Genomic DNA, 25,546 nt, shown 5'->3' on the forward strand with positions numbered 1-25,546 from the left:
TAGATAGAGCATTGGTCTAGGTTGTGGCTTCACCATAGACCTCCATCCAGGGCTTTAAGTAGGCTGGGTCCACCCGGGTCTCAGACCTGGTAGTAATTAAAAGAAGATTTTGAACCAGGTCCCTTACAAACCTTATATTAATGTCCTTATTTTACAGTCAAAATTAATCAAAAACACTGATCGATTTCCAAACAAGTGTAAAAAAAATGTTACGCTACTCCATGTTCTATATTAATATTTCACACTTCTGGCTAAATTTGAAAAACAATAAATGCTGGGGCGCAAAGTTAGAATTAGAAGCCCACGACTGGTGCTGTGAATATGGTCAGTGGATCAAAAAGGTGTTTAGAATATTTACTTTGCCAATTCTTGGCCTCTCTGCAGAGCACACGGAGCAGTGGACATGGGACAGCTGCAGTTATGTGGGTACTGTGGCACGCTATGTGAAGTGTAGTATACAGGCTTCAGCCACACCCTTAATTATATAGGCCATGCCCCTTTATGGTCCCTCCACTTTTACAATCCTGCGTAAAGCCCTTCCTTCATTATTATTGATTAATAGTTATTGTTAGCTTTGATTAGCCATGGCAACATAACGAAACCTTAAAACCAATGAATGAGTTATGGTTAGGTTAACTAACAAGTCGCACCCACATTATTTATACAGTGTTTACGATCTCACATTTCGCATCATTCATGCCATGTTAAATTACATGATTAATGACAGTACTTCTGACATTACATAACTGATGATACCATCCAGAGGTATCTGTATTCTCCCACTGTACATGTGCAGGAGAGGTTAGTTAGCTGCAGGACCCTTTGTCCAATCCTTTGTGAGTGATCAACTGCCTTTGGCTGTGTGCAGCAGGCTTTAGGCACAGTCAGGCACTACACCCAACTCTCCACTAGTGACCAGCCCTCACTATGCATGGCCTTGAGCTGTGTGCAATAAGGTCTGACTGCATTGATTGGCCTACAGCCAGGCATGAGCCCATCCCCTCCATGGATGGTTAAACCCCAACTGTGCACAGCCTTTTGCTAATGGCAACAAGGTTGGCTTCATAGACTGGTCTTTTGCCATACCGTGTGGCCAAGCCATGCCGTGCACTATGTTTGCTGTTACGCAGTTGTGGTTTGCTGCAGAGGACTGGTATTCAGCTAGGACTTGCATGGAAAGAGTCATGAGTACCCAACCCCTGCTGTACATGACCTGCATCCCTGCATAGCAGGCTTAGTTGAAGGACCTGATCTACGGCCATGTCTCCACAGAAATGTAACCCCTGTTGCATACAGTCATACGCTCCTTTTTCCTATGTTTAAACATTTTTTGGCCTTACACAGTATGTCAACACTATCATAGGTGATGTCATCAGTGATGCCATTCATTATATCCTTTAACATCACAAGAGCTGCTATATGTAAGGTCATAAGCAGTTCATGATGGAGGAGCCAGGTATAGTTAGTTCACCTAGTCATAATTGGCAAGTTTCAGTGGCTTTTAGTTTTTTTTTTTATAACCGTAACTACCCTTTAGCTGTGGTTTCTTTAAGTGAATTTCTGAGTTTTTTTTTATGTATGTTAATGTCTTATACAAAACTAACCTTAATTTAACATTTAAACATTGTTTTTATTTCGGTGAATTTGTTGGACATGTCTCGCATCCAACTGTTCTTGCCCAACCTGCCCCAAGCAATCAACGCCGCTGCACGTGGCCCTTAAACCACAGTCAGCAACGCCCAATGTTTATTGCTTTTGGCCATGTACTGGTCCCAGCCCACTGTATGCGACCAACCACTGCCGCGCGCGACTGAAGGCCATGCCTAGGAAGGGGGGGGGGGGGGAATAAACCAAGCATAGATGTAGAACACAAATCCCTTTGAAAAAATAGTCACCCTAGGATGATCCCAGTGAGGGGTCTGGAATTTTTTATTTTAATTATACAGTACCCCAAATGTGATTAGTGGTCAGGGTAGGCTCACCATGCCCTCTTATAACCTTTTTGTTTTGAATTTTCCCAGCATAGTGCTCAGTACACTGTGTTGTGCAGTGGCAGTAGCAACAGATACATTTGTGAATTCCAGTGGACGACAGGTGAAAAAGCTCCTTAGTCCAGTGGTTTAGGGTCAAGCGCACAAGCACTCTGTCCCTGTTGTAATCTCTCTTTGAGCTTTTAACCATGACCATGTCACGCCTGTCACTTTCATTGGTTTGTGGGGTTGCCTTTTAAAATCCGCTTGATTTCATTAGTAAAAGGCATGCATACGTCCTACCTTTTCTGGTGTTTAGCCCACCTCGAGCGCATCAGCCAACTACTGAAAACATACGAGGCTCAAAGTTTTCAGCATGGTGTAGAGTGCAGTGGCTAAGAGAGCATTGGTGTACAGTAGATGGACGAAGAGTGCATTTGCATAGAGTAGAGTGGTAGAGGGTAGACTAGAGAGATGTAGCGTGAAGTGGCAAAGAGTGCAGTTGTAGAGTGAAATAGTGGAGAGTGCAATGGAGTGGTGTAAAGTGGAGTGATGCAGAATAGAGTGCAGTGGTGTGGAGTGGCGCAGAGTGGAGTATTCATGGTGTGGTAGCACACTGCTATTACAGACAAAACATTTTCAATTGAAATGACCATTACATTTGCACAGACATACAGTTTTACTATAAAACCATACAGTGCATAGACGAAAATGTGTGGAAATTGAATCACCTAGTGAAATTATTTGTTTTGATCATATTAAAGTATTTGTTTCCACTTCAGAAATAACAAATTATCTGCTTCATCTGTGTTCCTAATACTGATATATTCTGAAATGGGTACATGGTTCATTTAAATGTTGTTGTGTGCTAGAAAAAAACTTTCCTACCCCTTGTATCCAGGAAGGTTGTCACATAAATCCTTTCACTTTGAAGTCAGAGAAAGAAAGACAGGCACATGACATTTGACCTCTGTCTTTGAATGCACAGCATGTGTGACGAGATAAAAACAAGATTTACACGCCTGTTTACAGAAAGGGAAAACTTCAAAGGATACTGTAAATAAGATTTTGGCAAAAGAAGGTACGAACTCAAACTGGACAGTCTAAATTAAATAAAGCCAGCAAATGGAAAGCAAGAAAATGTGAGTTACAATTCAAAAAACCTAAGGCAAGCAACTGGCAGATTGAATTCCTTGGTTAGCTCTCTCAATGTCCCCAAGAAGTCTTAAGTTAAGCTGTGACATAAAAGGTAGAAAGCAGAGGAAGGGCACAAGCAATATGTCCATGCTCCAGGGAAGGGACAAACACAAGAAGAGGAAGGAAATCCCACACATGCAGACAAAGAGGACGGAAAAGCCAACAAGTGGTAAGCCGTGACTATCTGTAAGCCTGCTGTAAGCTGATAATAGGACTTTTTGTCAATAGGCAACTTTCATTCCCTGGTACACCAAATCTAAAAATGCCATTTTACCTGCATGCCTGGCCTAACAAAAGCATTTTGACTACCTCAGTAATAAGTATACGCTCCTTTTTTATTGGCCTAGATTCAAGTCTCATCAAGCTGTATGAAGCACTATAACATACTAAAGATTAAGGAAATACATCAATCAGAAATGAGCATCCTTGTGCTTTATGACTTACACACACTGCTGCTAGTTTTGAGAGAATGTGATTCATGGCTATAAGTCCCTGTGAAGGTTTATTTGGGGCCGAGGGGAGGACCGTATTTTCATTAATTTGGAGAACAGTTTCAAATTGATGTATGCGGCAAGTTATGGTTTGACTAAATATTTAGAGTATGAAAGAATACTTACATTTCCAAATACCCATACTAAAACTTGAGGAGGAATGCCAGTTTTCTTTTGATTTTTTTTTTCTTTTTCTGGCATGGTTCTGCCTTGCAGTGCGCTAGACGCCCAACAAGATCGCTTGGTAAATCCAGTAGGCTTCCTTAATGGTGGTGGTTTTCTGGATGATCCCTTACAGGACTACTAGAGACTGGGTGGTGTGATGTAAGTATGCGGTTAGTGCTGCTGCTGCATGTAGTGTTGCTTATGTTGGACAGCTTGAAATGTTGGGTTTCTCCTCAACCAGTGGCAACGTAATGATCTGTGTATTTTCTAGTGTAACGTGGGACTGTGAGATGAGACGCCGAGGGTGCTTCAATCCCTGTTACTCTTATAACTCTTGATCATCTGACCAACATGAATATGGCCGAGCCAACTAAATTAGCACCCTAAAAAAAACTTAAAAGCAGCGCGAGTGGTTATTTTATCTACGTTCATACACCACTTGAAGGACTTTTTCTTTGCTGCCTTAAAAGGAAACTGCTTGCAGAAAGGAGGAGGGGGGAAATCGAGTACACGGAGCACTTCTAGTCAGGGAAGTCTGCTAGACTGTATTGACGAAGAGTGGTGAGAAAATAGTTGATCAGGTTTTACAAGGATCTGGTCTAGACTTAGGACCTTTGAAAAGTGACGTTCTGTCGCAGTCACACATTTGGAAAATCGTTTGATATTTTTTTGATTCAAGAAAGTGTTTGTGATATTTAAAAATAGTAGTTAATTTTCATAAAATCAAAATATTCAAGAGCTGGAATTTCCGTCCTCATCTGGGCAATCAGTTGATTTTTTAACTATTAAGAAAGAGGGTTTCTAATACAGCACATCATAGACTTGATGTAATGAATGTCGTAGTTGTGAATAAGCAGGGGTAAAGTTAGAGACCTGCTTTATTTTCTGTATTAAGCTGCGTATATTTATATATTTTGCTGTCAATTTTGTCTTTTTTACATCCTGCAATGCGATTTCAAAGCTCTGTAAATTACATTTGTTACTTTTAAAGAAATGTAATGGAACCAGTGCCGGCTGCCGCCAATCTAATGTGATGGGGTGGGGGAGTGTTAGGGGAATAATATATATATATTTTTTTAAACCGTACCTGCCACACTCCTGGTACCGCTGTCGGCCCCCTCTGTGCTTCTCTTCCTGCGGCAGTCACTGGGGCATAAAGTACATGCTCCCAATCCAGATGCAGCTCTCATGCTATTCCAAACATGAGAGAAGTGCTAGGATTGTCCTGAGGGGGCTTGTCTGACGCTCGCTCAGACACAGCGAGCCAGAGCCATTTCTCCATACAGCGGTGTTACTGGATTGGAGAAATGTAAGTGAGCATGTCGGTTTGCCCGTCCTAATACAACCAGCTAAACCGACATGCGCAGTTACTATGCGCACCACTCCTCCCTGCTATGGCCCAGCCCCTGGTCCCACCCCAGATTCCATGGCACGGTCAGACAGTGATAAATAAAATGATAATAACATTGTTTTATCATCAGTTTATTTTTCACTGCCAGACTCTGAGCAGGAGGGCGACTCTCCTCTGCTATTATGGAGGAGCTGAATGGAACTCAGTTTTCCACCAATTATGGGGTGCTAGTGTTACGGTTTAAGGCGGTCCTGGCTTGGCAGTTTGGGCTGGACTGTTCATGTTGGAGCAGGCCCAAGACTGATATGCATATAGCTGAGTCTATTCTGAGGTTGCATAGTGGACAAAGAAACCCACCCCACCCTAAAAGAAACGATGGACTGGGATGCAGCTTTAAGTAATTTCCAGTGTCTGAGATTAATTCAAGCTCTCGTCCTTGTGTTCTGCTTCCACCCCCCCCCCCCCCCACAAAGTGCTACACTTCCCTCACTTGCTTTTTTACCCCCTCCCTCAACTTTCAAGCTCATCCTTTGCTTTTTCTGAGAACTCCCTATTGGACCTACCATCCCATTTTCCATTGCATCATCACCCTGTGTGGTCCTTAAAATAATGTTTTTATTTCAGTCTTTTCGGAGGGTCCAAAAGCTGCTATTTGCTGCAGAACCACTCTTTTTTTAAGTGATTGCCAGCAAGTAAAAATTTATTTAAATTTGCCACTCAAAGTGACATCCGCCATCATTGAATGGTAAATGTAAAAACATAAACAATAAATAAAACGTTATCCTGCGCATTCCTGGCGGCCCATGCTCTCATGCACATGCTTTAGGAATGAAGTGACCACTAGCAACATCACGACCTGCTAGTTAATGTAATCACATCTTTTCAACTGATGCTGCAGAGCCTTAAATGGGTCTTGATTAAAAATTTTAATTAACTCCCGCACTCCCCTATATAGTATTAAAAAGATACCCTGTGTTTTAAGGATTCGTGGCTGCTGCCCATCTCTCCCCCCACCCCACCCACCGTTGCTCTCCCAAACCCCCCCCCCCCCCCGTTGCTCTCCCAAACCCCCCCCCACCCCCCCCCCCCCAGCACACACACACACGAAATACTTAGCCTTATTCAAAGGAGCAACATTCAGAATGTGAAGGTCCTCAGATAAAGAGGTCTGTTACGTAAATTGGACCACACGGAAAGGCCAGACTGAGACATGGAAAGATCTGAATGTGTTGCTGTAGGTCGCTGTTTATTGATTGCTGGAACATTCCCCTATACTGAGGTCACTCCTCAGCTGCACCTCCTGTGTTCACGCGTTTGGTATGTCGGAGTGAAGGGCCTTTGTTAACGGGAATTTACACAGCTGCTGCCTGACTTCACTCTAACCGAGCTGCGTTGGCATTGCCTCGGCGTTCGAACAGTGCCACCTCTGTGCGGGAGCCCTTTTGCGTAGACTTTTAGGAACCGAATACCCACATTTTAAAACGTATTTCTAAATAAGAACTTCTTCGGCGTTGTTGGAAAAGTGTAGCTTTTACTCTATTCCTCATGTTGGGCCAATTCACGCTGTTTCTCTCGTACCCCTTTTTGTCAAACAACATCTCACCCCACCCCGCCCGCATGGCACACAGTGTGCAGACGAAGCGCACACGGGATGCCACGACGGATCTCCGTTCCCTCCACCAGTTGTTTGACGTGAAGGAATGGAACTGCCTTCTTCCACCTTATTCATTGTGGCGCTGGTGGTCTGACTTGGAGTGCGCATCCCTGGCTTTTTAAAATGCGCGTGTTGTGAAATTCTGGATTTCTAGCCCCATCCTCTTTCTTTTCTTCCTTCATCTCCCTTCAGTGCTTTTTCTGGGAGAAACTCTTCACCGTGAAAATTCGTTCCAAATCGTTCCCAAGTTCCCTTTTGTATTACTTTGTTTTTGAAACTTCTACCTTTGTAAGTCTCTTTGTTGAGTTAAGAGTTAAGTGAACCGTACCCAGCTAACAGCTTGCCTTTTCCCGTTATAGCCTATTTGCACATACATAAGTCATCCTATTGATACATCTGAAATACTGCCTAGTTGCTTTAAATCTGCAAATCCCGTTTTTCATGTGGACATTTTTCTGGATGGACAGCCCTTTCCTTTTATTTTTGGTGGCAGCTGTCCGTTTCCTGCACCAGATACTGCCTTACACTATATACAGTGGTGGCCAGCAGCCTTAGGAGGGAGGGGGGCGGGAGGGAAGCCCACTCTCACACACACACACACACTCATTCTTTCACACACACACGCACGCACGCACATCCATTAACACTCATAACATTCAAACATGCACGCACGCACCAAACATTCATTTTAAAACATCACACACACTCTCTCACTCTCTCTCTCTGTCCCAGGAGGGTTGGGGCTGCTGCCTTCCCTAGGTCAGCCAATGAGGGAAGACAGCAGTCCCAGGCTCATCACAGAGTGGGATGGGGGTCAGTGATACTGCTGACCCCACCCCACTCTGTGACAAAGTGTCACTGATTGACACTCGCCCTGGGCGCTTCAGGGCTTTAACCTGAAGCACCCAGGTTGAAGTCAATGGGTGACACTTTCCTCGTCACCCGGGGGAGGGCCTCTAGGCACCTTTGCTGAGCCGAGGAGGTCACGCCCATAGGAGCTGTGACCTCCTCAGCCCAGCAATTTTAGCTCAGGCAGCCAGGAGTCTGCGCAAATCGTGCGTGTCTTACTCCTGGCTGTCTGAGCTGAAAATGAAGAGTGTCTGTCAGGCTGACCTTTGTTCAGCCTGACAGACACTTTTCATGAGGGGCAAAAAGGTGGGGGGGGGCGTGGCCCCTCCGGCCTTAATGACTGGCCACGCCTGACTATATATATATTAGTAATCATTAAGGTTATGCCCGGGTAGCTGTTATTTTGTGCAAGCAAAAATGAGCCCTTGTCGACAAGGAGGTGGCTACCTTTCTGCTCATTTTCAGCCAAAAGAGAATGACATGGGAGATACAGTTCCTGTTACATCTACGGATTGTTGGTGAACTATTAAGGGTTGGATCTACTACCATCACAAGTCAAGACATTTATAGGTGCCCATGCCTGCATCAATCTTGGGTGTGTTTTCTGATCTATCAACAAATGAGAAAATCAGTCTCATCTGTCCATTTTGCTTGTAAAAGTCTTAAACTGATGACAAGGAACTGGTTCCATATTTAGAGGTTCATGAATAGCACCACATACATTTTTCCTTTCCCAGTTATGACCTGAACCTCCAGCTTGTCATCAAGTGACAAAAGTTCCAGCTGTCACTAAGCAAGAGGCTGGAGACCACGTATATATAGGTAGGATCTCTCTGCCTCTACTCCGCTCACCTAAGAGTTGATAAATAGATGCATACTGGAAGAGTTTAGATGGCAGAGTTAGGGACCCAGTCAGACTCGGAAGAGTGGTTCTCTCGGAAGCATCTCTAACTGGATGGATTTAACAACAGGCTGTGGTCTGGAGGCTCTTTTCTATTTAATCCATGGGCCTGGCTTTGTCAAAGTGCACTAACAGTAAAGGAGGCAAAACAAACCTATTACGTTAAGGAAGGGTGGGACCCATTATCTAGGATTGGCAGATGTGGTGTAGGCCTTTGCAGTGCGTGAAAGGTCATGTTCTATTTCTAGCGCTGCCTATCGTCTAGAAAGGAACAAATATGTGCAATAGTCAGTTCTTATTCTTTTCCCCATTATTGATTTTTATGGTTCAGCCAAAGACTTTTATTCATGTATTTTCATTATATCATTTTTTGCCACAAGATAGAATGTCTGTAAATATTTTCCACAAAGATCACAACCAGCAATGCTTGGCTGTTGAATGATTGGCTGCTGAATGGCTTGGTTATCTTCAAATGGCCCATGTGTCTCCTGTGATGGTTTCCCTGACCCTTCATTTTCTAAGATCATTGCAAAAAATGCTATCACAGGGTACAGGTGTTTCGGATTGCTCCTTTGAGCCCCGTTGGCCTTTGTTTCCATTTTCGTAAGGATCCCCCGGTCCCTTTTTGAGAGCTCTCCCTCTTCAGTCTTCATTGCTCTTGCCACTGTTGCTGCACCATCTTTTCCTGATAGCATGGTGCCTGAGCTGATAGGCCCGTGGAAGATGAATTGCTCTTGGAAGGTTTCACAGCCAGTCAGGAGGTGACATCTTTCTGCAAAAGCTGCCAAAAATCATCACAGAAGTCATTTTGCAAAATGGTGTGCAAGGAAAAGTCTGTGCTACACCCTGTAGCTTTGGTCAGTTTTCTTTCTTAAGGGATTGAGTAACGAATAATCTCTACTCTTCCACTTTATTAATTGAGTGACAAATCGAGTTTTCTGTGAACCTAGGCAATAGGTGTCTGGAGTTGAAACGACCTTTTTTAAAATTCCCCTGTGCCTTTCTAGAATACTCAATTTGTTTTAAAATGATTTCAGAGTTTGTCTTTCCAACCACATTCATCTGTGTTTCCCCACCCTCTGCTTCCTTCTGCACGAATAGACTGCCAGGTAGGGGAGGGGGAGTTGTTAGGGCCCAAGTACTAAGGGAAAACGTTTGACACTCATTTCATTCTGGCCCAGTGCTTAGTTTGAGCCAGTGGTTGCAGGTGGGATCACCTGCTTTCATTTTTGGGGACTGGTACTTCTTTTTCCTCAACAGACCTTGATCCACAGCAAGATAGAGGAGCAGAAAAACGGAAAAGAAATATGAATATAGTAGCAAATAAAGAAAGTGAGGAAAAAGAATCTGAAGATTTTAGATAAAGGGGTAGGAATTGTCATTTGGTGGATGAAAAAGGCATGCTTTGGAATAAAGTATTTGGTTCCTGAATATGCTGAACCCAGACATTCGATTGCACGATCTGCAGTCTTCTGACCTAAAATTTGGATCTGAGCAATTATCATTTTACAAATTAAACACTGGCCTGGCCCATATACTAACAGACTTGGGGCATGGTACTTATGGTAGATATGTCATTAGCACTTATTCAGCAACCGCTTAATACCACTAATTATATACACTCATTCTCAGTGTTCATGTGTGTGTGTGTGTGTGTGTGTCTGTCTGTGTGTGGTGACTGTCTGCTGTTTCATGTTCACCAGGGTCGTCTCATTTATTGGATGCCTTTGGTGTAGGCTGACCAGCATTCTTGTGATGTGGAAGATTGAGGCCAAGGTCATTCTTTTGGAGGATGACCGCTTCCTGGGTCAGGTCTTTAGTAGGAATCTCGCTGGTTGAATGACATATGCGATGCTGCTAGGTAGTTTACTCTGGACAGGTTTGTACAGATCTCCCAGTTATTTGTAGGATGTTCATGGATGGTTTTTGGCACAAGCATCTTAAATTCAGTCTATGTGAATTGACGAGTCCATGAAGTAAAGTGTGTGGTTTGCAGTCATTCGGTGTGAGGTATTCCCATAAATGTGCAGAAGACCGGAGAGTGGTTAATTGTCTCCCCGCTGTATCTTCATAGAGCAAGAAAAAAACGAAGGACTATGTGCTAGTAAAGAAAGTGCTAGAAGGTGGCTAGCGCTCTTGGAGGTGGATTTAAATATAGTTAATTAAAAATATAGTTGTGCTTTTAGAGAGATTTGTTTTAGAAAGAAGCCAATTACTCCCTGTCTAAATGGTAAAGAACTTAGGAGGATGAGTGGTATTGGAGAAATGAAGATTAGCAGTATCTATTCAGGATATTTAACTGCTGTGGAACTTAGGGACATGTCTTTGAATCACAAAAGTTGATTAAAATGGCCAAGTCCCATGGAGGCTTGCTCCTAGTTGTGCTTCAACCAGAAACATGTTTTTCACACAGTGCAAAAAATGAGGCTAGAGAGTTTGAGTTACAGACTAAGATCCTCAATCCCCCATTTATTTCCCCCTCCTCAGTCCACTTTGTAAAGGTCTACGGAGTGCAGAGGTCTTTCAGATTATTTTTTCTAGCGCCATATTTGTTTCTCTGAATTTAGGACTAGTGAATTGCTTTGAGTGACTATGGAAGCACTTTATGCATAACCGTGGACCCGAAACAAAACCATGATCCAGATTTTTAACCTGCTCTTTGATTGTAGTAATCAGCTGGAAAAGATATGACCCTCATTGAAAGGAATGTCCGTGCCGGTTTGTGCCCAGCTTGCTGACCTCTAGTTTGCTGCTTTATTCATTACACATTCATTTATGAGAACCCAAGGCATTTTACTACATTGTATTCGAAGACAAAAAATAAACAGTGGGTTCAGGACTATTAGCACCCCTGGAGCATTTTCATCCTAGACCAAGTAAGTGGTGTGGTAGAACCACTAACACAATTTCAGGACAAACCCAATCAATTTAAACATCATGACCAATTTGGCCACAGAAGGAAAACTCCAATCAGGAAAAAGGTAAGGGATAATTACAGTCATGTAGACTATTTGCAATACAAAATTACAAAGATACATAATCACTAAGGTTTGTTCAAGGCGACAATTAGTTTAGGCAAACTAACATTAACAAAACTAAGCATTCAAGTAGGACAACGCATACTTACTAAAGAAATATCTGCATGTAAGGAAATGCCTCCTTGGCATGGTTGCCCCCTGACTTTTTGCCTTTGCTGATGCTATGTTTACAATTGAAAGTGTGCTGAGGCCTGCTAACCAGGCCCCAGCACCAGTGTTCTTTCCCTAACCTGTACTTTTGTATCCACAATTGGCAGACCCTGGCATCCAGATAAGTCCCTTGTAACTGGTACTTCTAGTACCAAGGGCCCTGATGCCCAGGAAGGTCTCTAAGGGCTGCAGCATGTCTTATGCCACCCTGGAGACCTCTCACTCAGCACAGACACACTGCTTACCAGCTTGTGTGTGCTAGTGAGGACAAAACGAGTAAGTCGACATGGCACTCCCCTCAGGGTGCCATGCCAGCCTCTCACTGCCTATGCAGTATAGGTAAGACACCCCTCTAGCAGGCCTTACAGCCCTAAGGCAGGGTGCACTATACCATAGGTGAGGGTACCAGTGCATGAGCATGGTACCCCTACAGTGTCTAAACAAAACCTTAGACATTGTAAGTGCAGGGTAGCCATAAGAGTATATGGTCTGGGAGTCTGTCAAACACGAACTCCACAGCACCATAATGGCTACACTGAAAACTGGGAAGTTTGGTATCAAACTTCTCAGCACAATAAATGCACACTGATGCCAGTGTACATTTTATTGTAAAATACACCACAGAGGGCACCTTAGAGGTGCCCCCTGAAACTTAACCGACTGTCTGTGTAGGCTGACTAGTTCCAGCAGCCTGCCACACCAGAGACATGTTGCTGGCCCCATGGGGAGAGTGCCTTTGTCACTCTGAGGCCAGTAACAAAGCCTGCACTGGGTGGAGATGCTAACACCTCCCCCAGGCAGGAGCTGTGACACCTGGCGGTGAGCCTCAAAGGCTCACCCCTTTGTCACAGCCCAGCAGGGCACTCCAGCTTAGTGGAGTTGCCCGCCCCCTCCGGCCACGGCCCCCACTTTTGGCGGCAAGGCTGGAGGGAACAAAGAAAGCAACAAGGAGGAGTCACTGGCCAGTCAGGACAGCCCCTAAGGTGTCCTGAGCTGAGGTGACTCTGACTTTTAGAAATCCTCCATCTTGCAGATGGAGGATTCCCCCAATAGGGTTAGGATTGTGACCCCCTCCGCTTGGGAGGAGGCACAAAGAGGGTGTACCCACCCTCAGGGCTAGTAGCCATTGGCTACTAACCCCCCAGACCTAAACACGCCCTTAAATTTAGTATTTAAGGGCTACCCTGAACCCTAGAAAATTAGATTCCTGCAACTACAAGAAGAAGGACTGCCTAGCTGAAAACCCCTGCAGAGGAAGACCAGAAGACGACAACTGCCTTGGCTCCAGAAACTCACCGGCCTGTCTCCTGCCTTCCAAAGATCCTGCTCCAGCGACGCCTTCCAAAGGGACCAGCGACCTCGACATCCTCTGAGGACTGCCCCTGCTTCGAAAAGACAAGAAACTCCCGAGGACAGCGGACCTGCTCCAAGAAAAGCTGCAACTTTGTTTCCAGCAGCTTTAAAGAACCCTGCAAGCTCCCCGCAAGAAGCGTGAGACTTGCAACACTGCACCCGGCGACCCCGACTCGGCTGGTGGAGAACCAACACCTCAGGGAGGACCCCAGGACTACTCTGATACTGTGAGTACCAAAACCTGTCCCCCCTGAGCCCCCTCAGCGCCGCCTGCAGAGGGAATCCCGAGGCTTCCCCTGACCGCGACTCTTTGAATCCTAAGTCCCGACGCCTGGGAGAGACCCTGCACCCGCAGCCCCCAGGACCTGAAGGACCGGACTTTCACTGGAGAAGTGACCCCCAGGAGTCCCTCTCCCTTGCCCAAGTGGAGGTTTCCCCGAGGAATCCCCCCCTTGCCTGCCTGCAGCGCTGAAGAGATCCCGAGATCTCTCATAGACTAACATTGCGAACCCGACGCTTGTTTCTGCACTGCACCCGGCCGCCCCCGCGCTGCTGAGGGTGAAATTTCTGTGTGGGCTTGTGTCCCCCCCGGTGCCCTACAAAACCCCCCTGGTCTGCCCTCCGAAGACGCGGGTACTTACCTGCAAGCAGACCGGAACCGGGGCACCCCCTTCTCTCCATTCTAGCCTATGTGTTTTGGGCACCACTTTGAACTCTGCACCTGACCGGCCCTGAGCTGCTGGTGTGGTGACTTTGGGGTTGCTCTGAACCCCCAACGGTGGGCTACCTTGGACCAAGAACTGAACCCTGTAAGTGTCTTACTTACCTGGTAAAACTAACCAAAACTTACATCCCCTAGGAACTGTGAAAATTGCACTAAGTGTCCACTTTTAAAACAGCTATTTGTCAATAACTTGAAAAGTATACATGCAATTTTTATGATTTAAAGTTCCTAAAGTACTTACCTGCAATACCTTTCAAATGAGATATTACATGTAGAATTTGAACCTGTGGTTCTTAAAATAAACTAAGAAAAGATATTTTTCTATACAAAAACCTATTGGCTGGATTTGTCTCTGAGTGTGTGTACCTCATTTATTGTCTATGTGTATGTACAACAAATGCTTAACACTACTCCTTGGATAAGCCTACTGCTCGACCACACTACCACAAAATAGAGCATTAGTATTATCTATTTTTACCACTATTTTACCTCTAAGGGGAACCCTTGGACTCTGTGCATGCTATTCCTTACCTTGAAATAGCACATACAGAGCCAACTTCCTACATTGGTGGATCAGCGGTGGGGTACAAGACTTTGCATTTGCTGGACTACTCAGCCAATACCTGATCACACGACAAATTCCAAAATTGTCATTAGAAATTCATTTTTGCAATTTGAAATTTTTCTAAATTCTTAAAAGTCCTGCTAGGGCCTTGTGTGTTAAGTCCCTGTTTAGCATTGTCTTTTTAGAGTTTAAAAGTTTGTTAAAAGTTTGAATTAGATTCTAGAAACAGTTTTAGATTCTTAAAAAAGTATTCCAACTCTTAGCAGAATAATGTCTGATACAGAGATGCAGGTGGTGGAACTCGACACCACACCTTACCTCCATCTTAAGATGAGGGAGCTAAGGTCTCTCTGTAATATCAAAAAAATAACCATTGGCTCCAGACCTACCAAAATTCAGCTCCAGGAGCTATTGGCAGAGTTTGAAAAAGCCAACCCCTCTGATGATGACCTCACAGAGGAAGAAATTAGTGACTTGGAGGCCAATGTCCCTCCTCCAGTCCTAAATAGGGAGAACAGGACCCCTCAAGTCCTGTCTCCAACTGTGTTAGTCAGAAATAGTGAGTCCCTCACAGGAGGGTCCCACATTTCTGAAATCACTGAGGATGCTCTCAGTGAAGATGACCTCCTGTTAGCCAGGATGGCCAAAAGATTGGCTTTAGAGAGACAGCTCCTAGCCATAGAAAGGGAAAGACAAGAGATGGGCCTAGGACCCATCAATGGTGGCAGCAATATAAATAGGGTCAGAGATTCTCCTGACATGTTAAAAATCCCCAAAGGGATTGTGACAAAATATGAAGATGGTGATGACATCACCAAATGGTTCACAGCTTTTGAGAGGGCTTGTGTAACCAGAAAAGTGAACAGATCTCACTGGGGTGCTCTCCTTTGGGAAATGTTCACTGGAAAGTGTAGGGATAGACTCCTCACACTCTCTGGAAAAGATGCAGAATCTTATGACCTCATGAAGGGTACCCTGATTGAGGGCTTTGGATTCTCCACTGAGGAGTACAGGATTAGGTTCAGGGGGGCTCAAAAATCCTCGAGCCAGACCTGGGTTGACTTTGTTGACTACTCAGTGAAAACACTAGATGGTTGGATTCAAGGCAGTGGTGTAAGTAATTATGATGGGCTGTACAATTTATTTGTGAAGGAACACCTATTGAGTAATTGTTTCAATGATAAACTGCATCAGCATCTGGTAGACCTAGGACCAATTTCTCCCCAAGAATTGGGAAAGAAGGCGGACCATTGGGTCAAGACAAGGGTGTCCAAGACTTCAACAGGGGGTGACCAAAAGAAAGGGGTCACAAAGACGCCCCAGGGGAAGGGTGATGAGACAACCAAAACTAAAAATAGTAAAGAGTCTTCTACAGGCCCCCAAAAACCTGCTCAGGAGGGTGGGCCCAGAGCCTCTTCACAAAACAATGGGTACAAGGGTAAAAACTTTGATCCCAAAAAGGCCTGGTGTCATAGCTGTAAACAGCATGGACACCAAACTGGAGACAAGGCCTGTCCCAAGAAAGGTTCCACTCCAAACTCCCATCCAGGTAACACTGGTATGGCTAGTCTCCAAGTGGGATCAACAGTGTGCCCAGAGCAAATCAGGGTCCACACTGAAGCTACTCTAGTTTCTGAGGGTGGGGTGGATTTAGCCACACTAGCTGTCTGGCCGCCTAACATGCAAAAATACAGACAGCAACTCTTAATTAATGGGACTAGAATAGAGGGCCTGAGGGATACAGGTGCCAGTGTCACCATGGTGACAGAGAAACTGGTTTCCCCTGGCCAATACCTGACTGGAAAAACTTACACAGTCACCAACGCTGACAATCAGAGAAAAGTACATCCCATGGCAATGGTTACTTTAGAATGGGGAGGGGTCAATGGCCTGAAACAGGTGGTGGTCTCCTCAAATATCCCAGTGGACTGTCTGCTTGGAAATGACCTGGAGTCCTCAGCATGGGCTGAGGTAGAACTAAAAACCCATGCAGCAATGCTGGGTATCCCTGAACTGGTGTGTGTGAAAACAAGAGCACAATGCAAGGCACAGGGTGAAAAAGTAGAGCTGGAGTCTGGAAAAATGGCCCAGCCTACCAAGAGAACAGGAAAGTCAGTTGGGAAACCAACTGCAACACAGCAAAAGAAAGGGAACCTCTCTTCTCAGGAAGAAGTTCTGCCCTCTGAGGGAACTGAGCCTTTGGAGCTTGAACCTTATCAGGTTGAGCTCTTAGGCCCAGGGGGACCCTCAAGGGAGGAGCTGTGTAGGGGACAAGAAACCTGTCCCTCTCTTGAAGGCCTTAGGCAGCAAGCTGCTGAAGAGTCCAAGGGCAAGAAAAATGGAACACATAGGGTCTATTGGGAAGATGGACTCCTGTACACTGAGGCCAGAGACCCCAAACCTGGTGCCACTAGGAGAGTGGTAGTGCCTCAGCTGTTCAGAGAGTTCATCCTAACATTGGCCCATGACATTCCCCTTGCTGGACATTTGGGACAAACCAAGACGTGGGAGAGGTTAGTCAACCACTTCTACTGGCCCAATATGTCCAACATGGTTAAGGAGTTTTGCCTCTCCTGCCCCACCTGTCAAGCCAGTGGTAAGACAGGTGGACATCCAAAGGCCCCCCTCATTCCACTTCCAGTGGTGGGGGTTCCCTTTGAAAGAGTGGGTGTGGACATAGTTGGTCCACTAGAACCTCCCACAGCCTCAGGAAATATGTATATCCTGGTAGTAGTGGATCATGCTACCAGGTATCCTGAAGCTATTCCCCTTAGGTCGACTACTGCCCCTGCAGTAGCCAAGGCCCTCATTGGTATCTTTACCAGAGTGGGTTTCCCTAAGGAGGTGGTGTCTGACAGAGGTACCAACTTCATGTCAGCATACCTAAAGCACATGTGGAATGAGTGTGGAGTGACTTATAAATTCACTACACCATACCACCCACAAACTAATGGCTTGGTTGAGAGATTCAACAAGACATTAAAAGGCATGATCATGGGGCTCCCAGAAAAACTCAAAAGGAGGTGGGATGTCCTCTTGCCATGTCTGCTTTTCGCTTACAGAGAGGTGCCACAGAAGGGAGTAGGATTCTCACCCTTTGAACTTCTGTTTGGTCATCCTGTAAGGGGACCACTTGCCCTTGTTAAAGAAGGCTGGGAGAGACCTCTCCATGAGCCTAAACAGGACATAGTGGACTATGTACTTGGCCTTCGCTCTAGAATGGCAGAGTACATGGAAAAGGCAACCAAAAACCTTGAGGCCAGCCAACAGCTCCAGAAGTTTTGGTATGACCAAAAGGCTGCACTGGTTGAGTTCCAACCAGGGCAGAAAGTCTGGGTTCTGGAGCCTGTGGCTCCCAGGGCACTCCATGACAAATGGAGTGTCCCTTACCCAGTGCTAGAAAGGAAGAGTCAGGTCACCTACCTGGTGGACCTGGGCACAAGCAGGAGCCCCAAGAGGGTGATCCATGTGAACCGCCTTAAGCTCTTCCATGACAGGGCTGATGTGAATCTGTTGATGGTAACAGATGAGGATCAGGAGGCAGAGAGTGAACCTCTCCCTGATCTTCTGTCATCAGACCCAAAAGATGGCACAGTAGATGGAGTGATCTACTCAGACACCCTCTCTGGCCAACAGCAAGCTGATTGTAGGAGAGTCCTACAACAGTTTCCTGAACTCTTCTCCTTAACCCCTGGTCAGACACACCTGTGTACCCATGATGTGGACACAGGAGACAGCATGCCTGTCAAAAACAAAATCTTTAGACAGTCTGACTATGTTAAGGAAAGCATCAAGGTGGAAGTCCACAAGATGCTGGAATTGGGAGTAATTGAGCGCTCTGACAGCCCCTGGGCTAGCCCAGTGGTCTTAGTCCCCAAACCTCACACCAAAGATGGAAAGAAAGAGATGAGGTTTTGTGTGGACTACAGAGGGCTCAATTCTGTCACCAAGACAGATGCTCATCCAATTCCAAGAGCTGATGAGCTCATAGATAAATTAGGTGCTGCCAAATTCTTAAGTACCTTTGACTTGACAGCAGGGTACTGGCAAATAAAAATGGCACCTGGAGCAAAAGAGAAAACAGCATTCTCCACACCTGATGGGCATTATCAGTTTACTGTTATGCCCTTTGGTTTAAAGAATGCCCCTGCCACCTTCCAAAGGTTGGTGAATCAAGTCCTTGCTGGCTTGGAGTCCTTTAGCACAGCTTATCTTGATGATATTGCTGTCTTTAGCTCCACCTGGCAGGATCACCTGGTCCACCTGAAGAAGGTTTTGAAGGCTCTGCAATCTGCAGGCCTCTCTATCAAGGCATCCAAATGCCAGATAGGGCAGGGAACTGTGGTTTACTTGGGCCACCTTGTAGGTGGAGGCCAAGTTCAGCCACTCCAACCCAAGATCCAGACCATTCTGGACTGGGTAGCTCCAAAAACCCAGACTCAAGTCAGGGCATTCCTTGGCTTGACTGGGTATTACAGGAGGTTTGTGAAGGGATATGGATCCATTGTGACAGCCCTCACTGAACTCACCTCCAAGAAAATGCCCAAGAAAGTGAACTGGACTGTGGAATGCCAACAGGCCTTTGACACCCTGAAACAAGCAATGTGCTCAGCACCAGTTCTAAAAGCTCCAGATTATTCTAAGCAGTTCATTGTGCAGACTGATGCCTCTGAACATGGGATAGGGGCAGTTTTGTCCCAAACAAATGATGATGGCCTTGACCAGCCTGTTGCTTTCATTAGCAGGAGGTTACTCCCCAGGGAGCAGCGTTGGAGTGCCATTGAGAGGGAGGCCTTTGCTGTGGTTTGGTCCCTGAAGAAGCTGAGACCATACCTCTTTGGGACTCACTTCCTAGTTCAAACTGACCACAGACCTCTCAAATGGCTGATGCAAATGAAAGGTGAAAATCCTAAACTGTTGAGGTGGTCCATCTCCCTACAGGGAATGGACTTTATAGTGGAACACAGACCTGGGACTGCCCATGCCAATGCAGATGGCCTTTCCAGGTTCTTCCACTTAGAAAATGAAGACTCTCTTGGGAAAGGTTAGTCTCATCCTCTTTCGTTTGGGGGGGGGTTGTGTAAGGAAATGCCTCCTTGGCATGGTTGCCCCCTGACTTTTTGCCTTTGCTGATGCTATGTTTACAATTGAAAGTGTGCTGAGGCCTGCTAACCAGGCCCCAGCACCAGTGTTCTTTCCCTAACCTGTACTTTTGTATCCACAATTGGCAGACCCTGGCATCCAGATAAGTCCCTTGTAACTGGTACTTCTAGTACCAAGGGCCCTGATGCCCAGGAAGGTCTCTAAGGGCTGCAGCATGTCTTATGCCACCCTGGAGACCTCTCACTCAGCACAGACACACTGCTTACCAGCTTGTGTGTGCTAGTGAGGACAAAACGAGTAAGTCGACATGGCACTCCCCTCAGGGTGCCATGCCAGCCTCTCACTGCCTATGCAGTATAGGTAAGACACCCCTCTAGCAGGCCTTACAGCCCTAAGGCAGGGTGCACTATACCATAGGTGAGGGTACCAGTGCATGAGCATGGTACCCCTACAGTGTCTAAACAAAACCTTAGACATTGTAAGTGCAGGGTAGCCATAAGAGTATATGGTCTGGGAGTCTGTCAAACACGAACTCCACAGCACCATAATGGCTACACTGAAAACTGGGAAGTTTGGTATCAAACTTCTCAGCACAATAAATGCACACTGATGCCAGTGTACATTTTATTGTAAAATACACCACAGAGGGCACCTTAGAGGTGCCCCCTGAAACTTAACCGACTGTCTGTGTAGGCTGACTAGTTCCAGCAGCCTGCCACACCAGAGACATGTTGCTGGCCCCATGGGGAGAGTGCCTTTGTCACTCTGAGGCCAGTAACAAAGCCTGCACTGGGTGGAGATGCTAACACCTCCCCCAGGCAGGAGCTGTGACACCTGGCGGTGAGCCTCAAAGGCTCACCCCTTTGTCACAGCCCAGCAGGGCACTCCAGCTTAGTGGAGTTGCCCGCCCCCTCCGGCCACGGCCCCCACTTTTGGCGGCAAGGCTGGAGGGAACAAAGAAAGCAACAAGGAGGAGTCACTGGCCAGTCAGGATAGCCCCTAAGGTGTCCTGAGCTGAGGTGACTCTGACTTTTAGAAATCCTCCATCTTGCAGATGGAGGATTCCCCCAATAGGGTTAGGATTGTGACCCCCTCCCCTTGGGAGGAGGCACAAAGAGGGTGTACCCACCCTCAGGGCTAGTAGCCATTGGCTACTAACCCCCCAGACCTAAACACGCCCTTAAATTTAGTATTTAAGGGCTACCCTGAACCCTAGAAAATTAGATTCCTGCAACTACAAGAAGAAGGACTGCCTAGCTGAAAACCCCTGCAGAGGAAGACCAGAAGACGACAACTGCCTTGGCTCCAGAAACTCACCGGCCTGTCTCCTGCCTTCCAAAGATCCTGCTCCAGCGACGCCTTCCAAAGGGACCAGCGACCTCGACATCCTCTGAGGACTGCCCCTGCTTCGAAAAGACAAGAAACTCCCGAGGACAGCGGACCTGCTCCAAGAAAAGCTGCAACTTTGTTTCCAGCAGCTTTAAAGAACCCTGCAAGCTCCCCGCAAGAAGCGTGAGACTTGCAACACTGCACCCGGCGACCCCGACTCGGCTGGTGGAGAACCAACACCTCAGGGAGGACCCCAGGACTACTCTGATACTGTGAGTACCAAAACCTGTCCCCCCTGAGCCCCCACAGCGCCGCCTGCAGAGGGAATCCCGAGGCTTCCCCTGACCGCGACTCTTTGAATCCTAAGTCCCGACGCCTGGGAGAGACCCTGCACCCGCAGCCCCCAGGACCTGAAGGACCGGACTTTCACTGGAGAAGTGACCCCCAGGAGTCCCTCTCCCTTGCCCAAGTGGAGGTTTCCCCGAGGAATCCCCCCCTTGCCTGCCTGCAGCGCTGAAGAGATCCCGAGATCTCTCATAGACTAACATTGCGAACCCGACGCTTGTTTCTGCACTGCACCCGGCCGCCCCCGCGCTGCTGAGGGTGAAATTTCTGTGTGGGCTTGTGTCCCCCCCGGTGCCCTACAAAACCCCCCTGGTCTGCCCTCCGAAGACGCGGGTACTTACCTGCAAGCAGACCGGAACCGGGGCACCCCCTTCTCTCCATTCTAGCCCATGTGTTTTGGGCACCACTTTGAACTCTGCACCTGACCGGCCCTGAGCTGCTGGTGTGGTGACTTTGGGGTTGCTCTGAACCCCCAACGGTGGGCTACCTTGGACCAAGAACTGAACCCTGTAAGTGTCTTACTTACCTGGTAAAACTAACCAAAACTTACCTCCCCTAGGAACTGTGAAAATTGCACTAAGCGTCCACTTTTAAAACAGCTATTTGTCAATAACTTGAAAAGTATACATGCAATTTTTATGATTTAAAGTTCCTAAAGTACTTACCTGCAATACCTTTCAAATGAGATATTACATGTAGAATTTGAACCTGTGGTTCTTAAAATAAACTAAGAAAAGATATTTTTCTATACAAAAACCTATTGGCTGGATTTGTCTCTGAGTGTGTGTACCTCATTTATTGTCTATGTGTATGTACAACAAATGCTTAACACTACTCCTTGGATAAGCCTACTGCTCGACCACACTACCACAAAATAGAGCATTAGTATTATCTATTTTTACCACTATTTTACCTCTAAGGGGAACCCTTGGACTCTGTGCATGCTATTCCTTACCTTGAAATAGCACATACAGAGCCAACTTCCTACACTGCAGTACAGATATTATATGTTGCTCGGAATGAGGATTAATCTGTCAATTCAATTTAGCAGTGTCATAATTTGGCTGGGCAATGAAAACCCTACAGCTAACAGAATCGGAGAAATACATGTGTGGGACAAACACATCCAGGCAAAAGACAAAAAGCATAAAAGGATAAAAATGATCTGGAAAAAGATTAATCTCTGGTTACTAACTAAGATAAAGATAGGAAAAAGGGAAAGGCGTCAGCATGACAGAAGCTCAATCAAGACTCTTCTGAAGGTGATTATGTAAAGATTTCTAAATCTCAAAGGACATCTCAAGGAGCAAAGCAAAGAGAAAGATACCTCTCCAAGAGGCTGAGCATTCAGGAACTCTCCATGAGCAAAGTATCTGCAAGCATCAGGACAGAAGCTGTGAACTAGGGATCTCTGACTTTCTCTTTGCCTAAAGTCCTGCTGGGTACTGTCATATCAAAAAGGCACCAATATTATGATTTGCTAAAGATATCAGGCCAGCTTGGGGTAAGGGAGGGGGTGAGGCGGGGTGAATAAAAGAAACAAGTTACTGTTTGTTGCCTCCACCGTCCTCTCCTGCTGCCTCATTCGTCCTCCTTTCATGTTCTGGGACACCAGAAGAGGCTCTCCAGCAATCCTGGCGTAGCTTACATGCTAAACATAGCATGTAAGCAGCGTCAGGATTGGTCTGAGCGGCAGTGACTGCTGCTCAAACACAACCCTGGTGCCTGTGCACTTTCTTCCATCCGAATGTGTACACAGCAGAGCTGGAGAAACCTAAGGGCGCTTGTGTGTTTGAACGGCTGTCTTAGGCCGTCCGAACACACATGCGCGGTTAGTGCACACAAGTCCTCATTCCGCCTCCCACCTCCGAGGCCAGCCCTGCCCCTTCCTGCACCCACTGGCTGAGCAGAAAAATAAGACATTATTCAAATAGCGTTTTATTTTACTGCTGTTGGCTCTTAGCCAGTGGGGTAACGCTCCTCCGCCATTGCTGAGGAGCCTCCCCTGTTTCCCAAGCTTTCCATAAGAACATCTTACATCTGTGTGACGCCACACAACTTTTAAACAATTCTATACAAAATCAGTCCATTTTCCTCATGGTTCTGTTCCCAGGGGTGATAAGATGTATTCTCTCTATGCTTAAACAATGGGGTCTATTACCAAAATCTAGTCTTCTCATGGGAACGTAATGTAAAAAAGTTCACATTAGTATTCTAACACAATCGAAAAAATGCAAACTGCAGGCCTCACTTATGGTAAGGGAAGAAATCATGAAATTACCTCCAATTAATATATTTTAATAAAACATGTGATATGCAAACTTACGAATTCAGCATTGATAACAGTACATTAACATGAATAATACATTTATTTAAAATGAAAAAGCTTTCGTAATACATTCCATTAACAACAACAGAGAACAACATTTCTCTAATTTTTGCATGCATTTTTAAATTTAATCATTAGAAATGCAATATCATTTCAATATGCACTGTTATTCTAGAGTCTAAATTACATTATAACATCATTCGTATCCCTCTAACTTGTAATTTAATCCAAATACCACCTAAGTCAAACTCTGAAATACATGCAAATGCACATTCAAATTGCGTGCCAATGAAGCTTCTACGTTTGACTATTAATTACTTTCATTAACCTAAGGTGTAAACTGACACATTTTGATGACATTTGTGACAGGAGGTACTCTACTACAGTTTAGACCACATCAGCACCGTGTCACCTAATATATCTAACAAGAACTTTAGAATTCAGCATAACTGTATAACATGGGTACCTGGAGAAAATTATTCTTGAAGTCTCTAGAATTTGAAACCCCAGAACATTTCATGGTGGATCCCTTTCCATTTCAGGGGTAGGTGTGAAGGTGACACTGGATTAGATTTATGCTAACAGTACACCACCTTACACTCTGCCACCACCACACTCCCCTTCCGAGTTGTCCCAGTATCAAAGATTGTTTGAATTGGTTGGATGCGTTCTCAGATGACTCTGATCTGAGTTCAAACACTTTGTCTTACATGCTGGCAGAGTTGATTAAGGCAGTGAGATCAAACTTGAGTTTGTATGTTTTTCACCCGAACAGATGTTTTGTAATACTTTTTGTAAGGAACGTTCGATTTATTGGGTGCTTTTCAAATAGTTCTGATAAATAATGCATGTAGGAGGTGGCATATTAATGTATCTATGATGCTGCTTCCAATGAGTACTTCCACCTTGTTTCATAGGTTTTAGAGCACGGCAAACCTCCATCCTTGCCAACACGTGGGTAATGGTTGTGGAGAGCTTGATGGCCAGCAGGTATCACACAAGATTTGTTTTGTAGTGCTGGACAAAGCTTTAAACTATGCTAGCGAAGTTGTGAAACGTGTAGTGAAGAGTCTTCACTTTACTTGAAGCGAAGTTTAGGAAGTAGACCTTGTCGCATGAGACGTTTGCCTGCTACCTGATGACCCACCCAGGAATGGTGGGACATCTGAATGGGAAAGTATATAACTGTGCACCGAAAGGACAAGGGTGACTACGGTGTAGGGGCTAAGTTACCTGCTACCCTTGAGAAGCAACACGTCAGCCACTGCTACTCAGTAGCCAAGCGCAGATAGGTTTGTACCACTGGAAATTCGATTTCTGTGGGACACGATGTATGATGGGCAGCATTGCAAGGCTCTTGAGCCACGACGGTTTACCTTACTCTAACCATAACAACCTGGAAAGGGAAAACTGAGTTTTAATCCTTTAAAGGTGGATCAAGTAATTGCCACCTAGTTTGGAAGTAATACATTATTCACAGGCGAAGAGGCAGTTCATTTTGTGTTCTGTCCTGCATGCAAGATGATCGATATGTACATCACACCCTAATTTTGCTCGTCTTGTTGCCTGTCACCTGCAGGGCAGTATCTGGACAGCCTTCTTCACGGTACAGGGATGAAGTCGAACTCTGACCCGAAAAAGCAAGCGGACGGCGTGACAGTGGCACCCGAAGACCGTGAACCTTTTCTCCTGTGCCATTGCTCAGTCTACTGCCCTGACAATGCCATCAATGGCACCTGCAAGTAAGCATTAGCTTCTCAATAAACAAGCAGCACGATATATTTTTTTATTCCCACATTCTAGATTGGACTAGCATGGTTGCTGAATTGCACTTTCTTGTGTTAATGTTGCCAAATAGCACTTTTAAGGTAGAAGAGCAAGTCTATTCAAAGCCATTCACAAATACACGTGACCCATCACATCAGGCATGCTCATCACACCAAATTAACACAGCGTGTATGTAAGTGTGGACTCCACAGCATCCCTCTATTGTATGGTTCACAGTTATAAGAGCTTTTTTTTTATTTAAAAG

General features: G+C 45.7%; 1 protein-coding gene across 9 annotated transcripts in view; it reads left to right on the forward strand.

Moving 5' to 3' along the window:
• The window catches only part of BMPR1A (bone morphogenetic protein receptor type 1A), a 435,163-nt gene that overhangs the window by 251,750 nt on the left and 157,867 nt on the right, over window positions 1–25,546 (forward strand). For all 9 annotated transcript variants that reach the window (XM_069240617.1, XM_069240609.1, XM_069240610.1 and 6 more), the window contains one exon: window positions 25,094–25,256. In XM_069240617.1, the coding sequence (XP_069096718.1) occupies window positions 25,094–25,256 (163 nt within the window). The remainder of the gene's footprint in view (window positions 1–25,093; window positions 25,257–25,546) is intronic.

Source organism: Pleurodeles waltl, chromosome 6 (genome assembly GCF_031143425.1).
Source record: "Pleurodeles waltl isolate 20211129_DDA chromosome 6, aPleWal1.hap1.20221129, whole genome shotgun sequence".
NCBI classification, from domain to species: Eukaryota; Metazoa; Chordata; class Amphibia; order Caudata; family Salamandridae; genus Pleurodeles; species Pleurodeles waltl.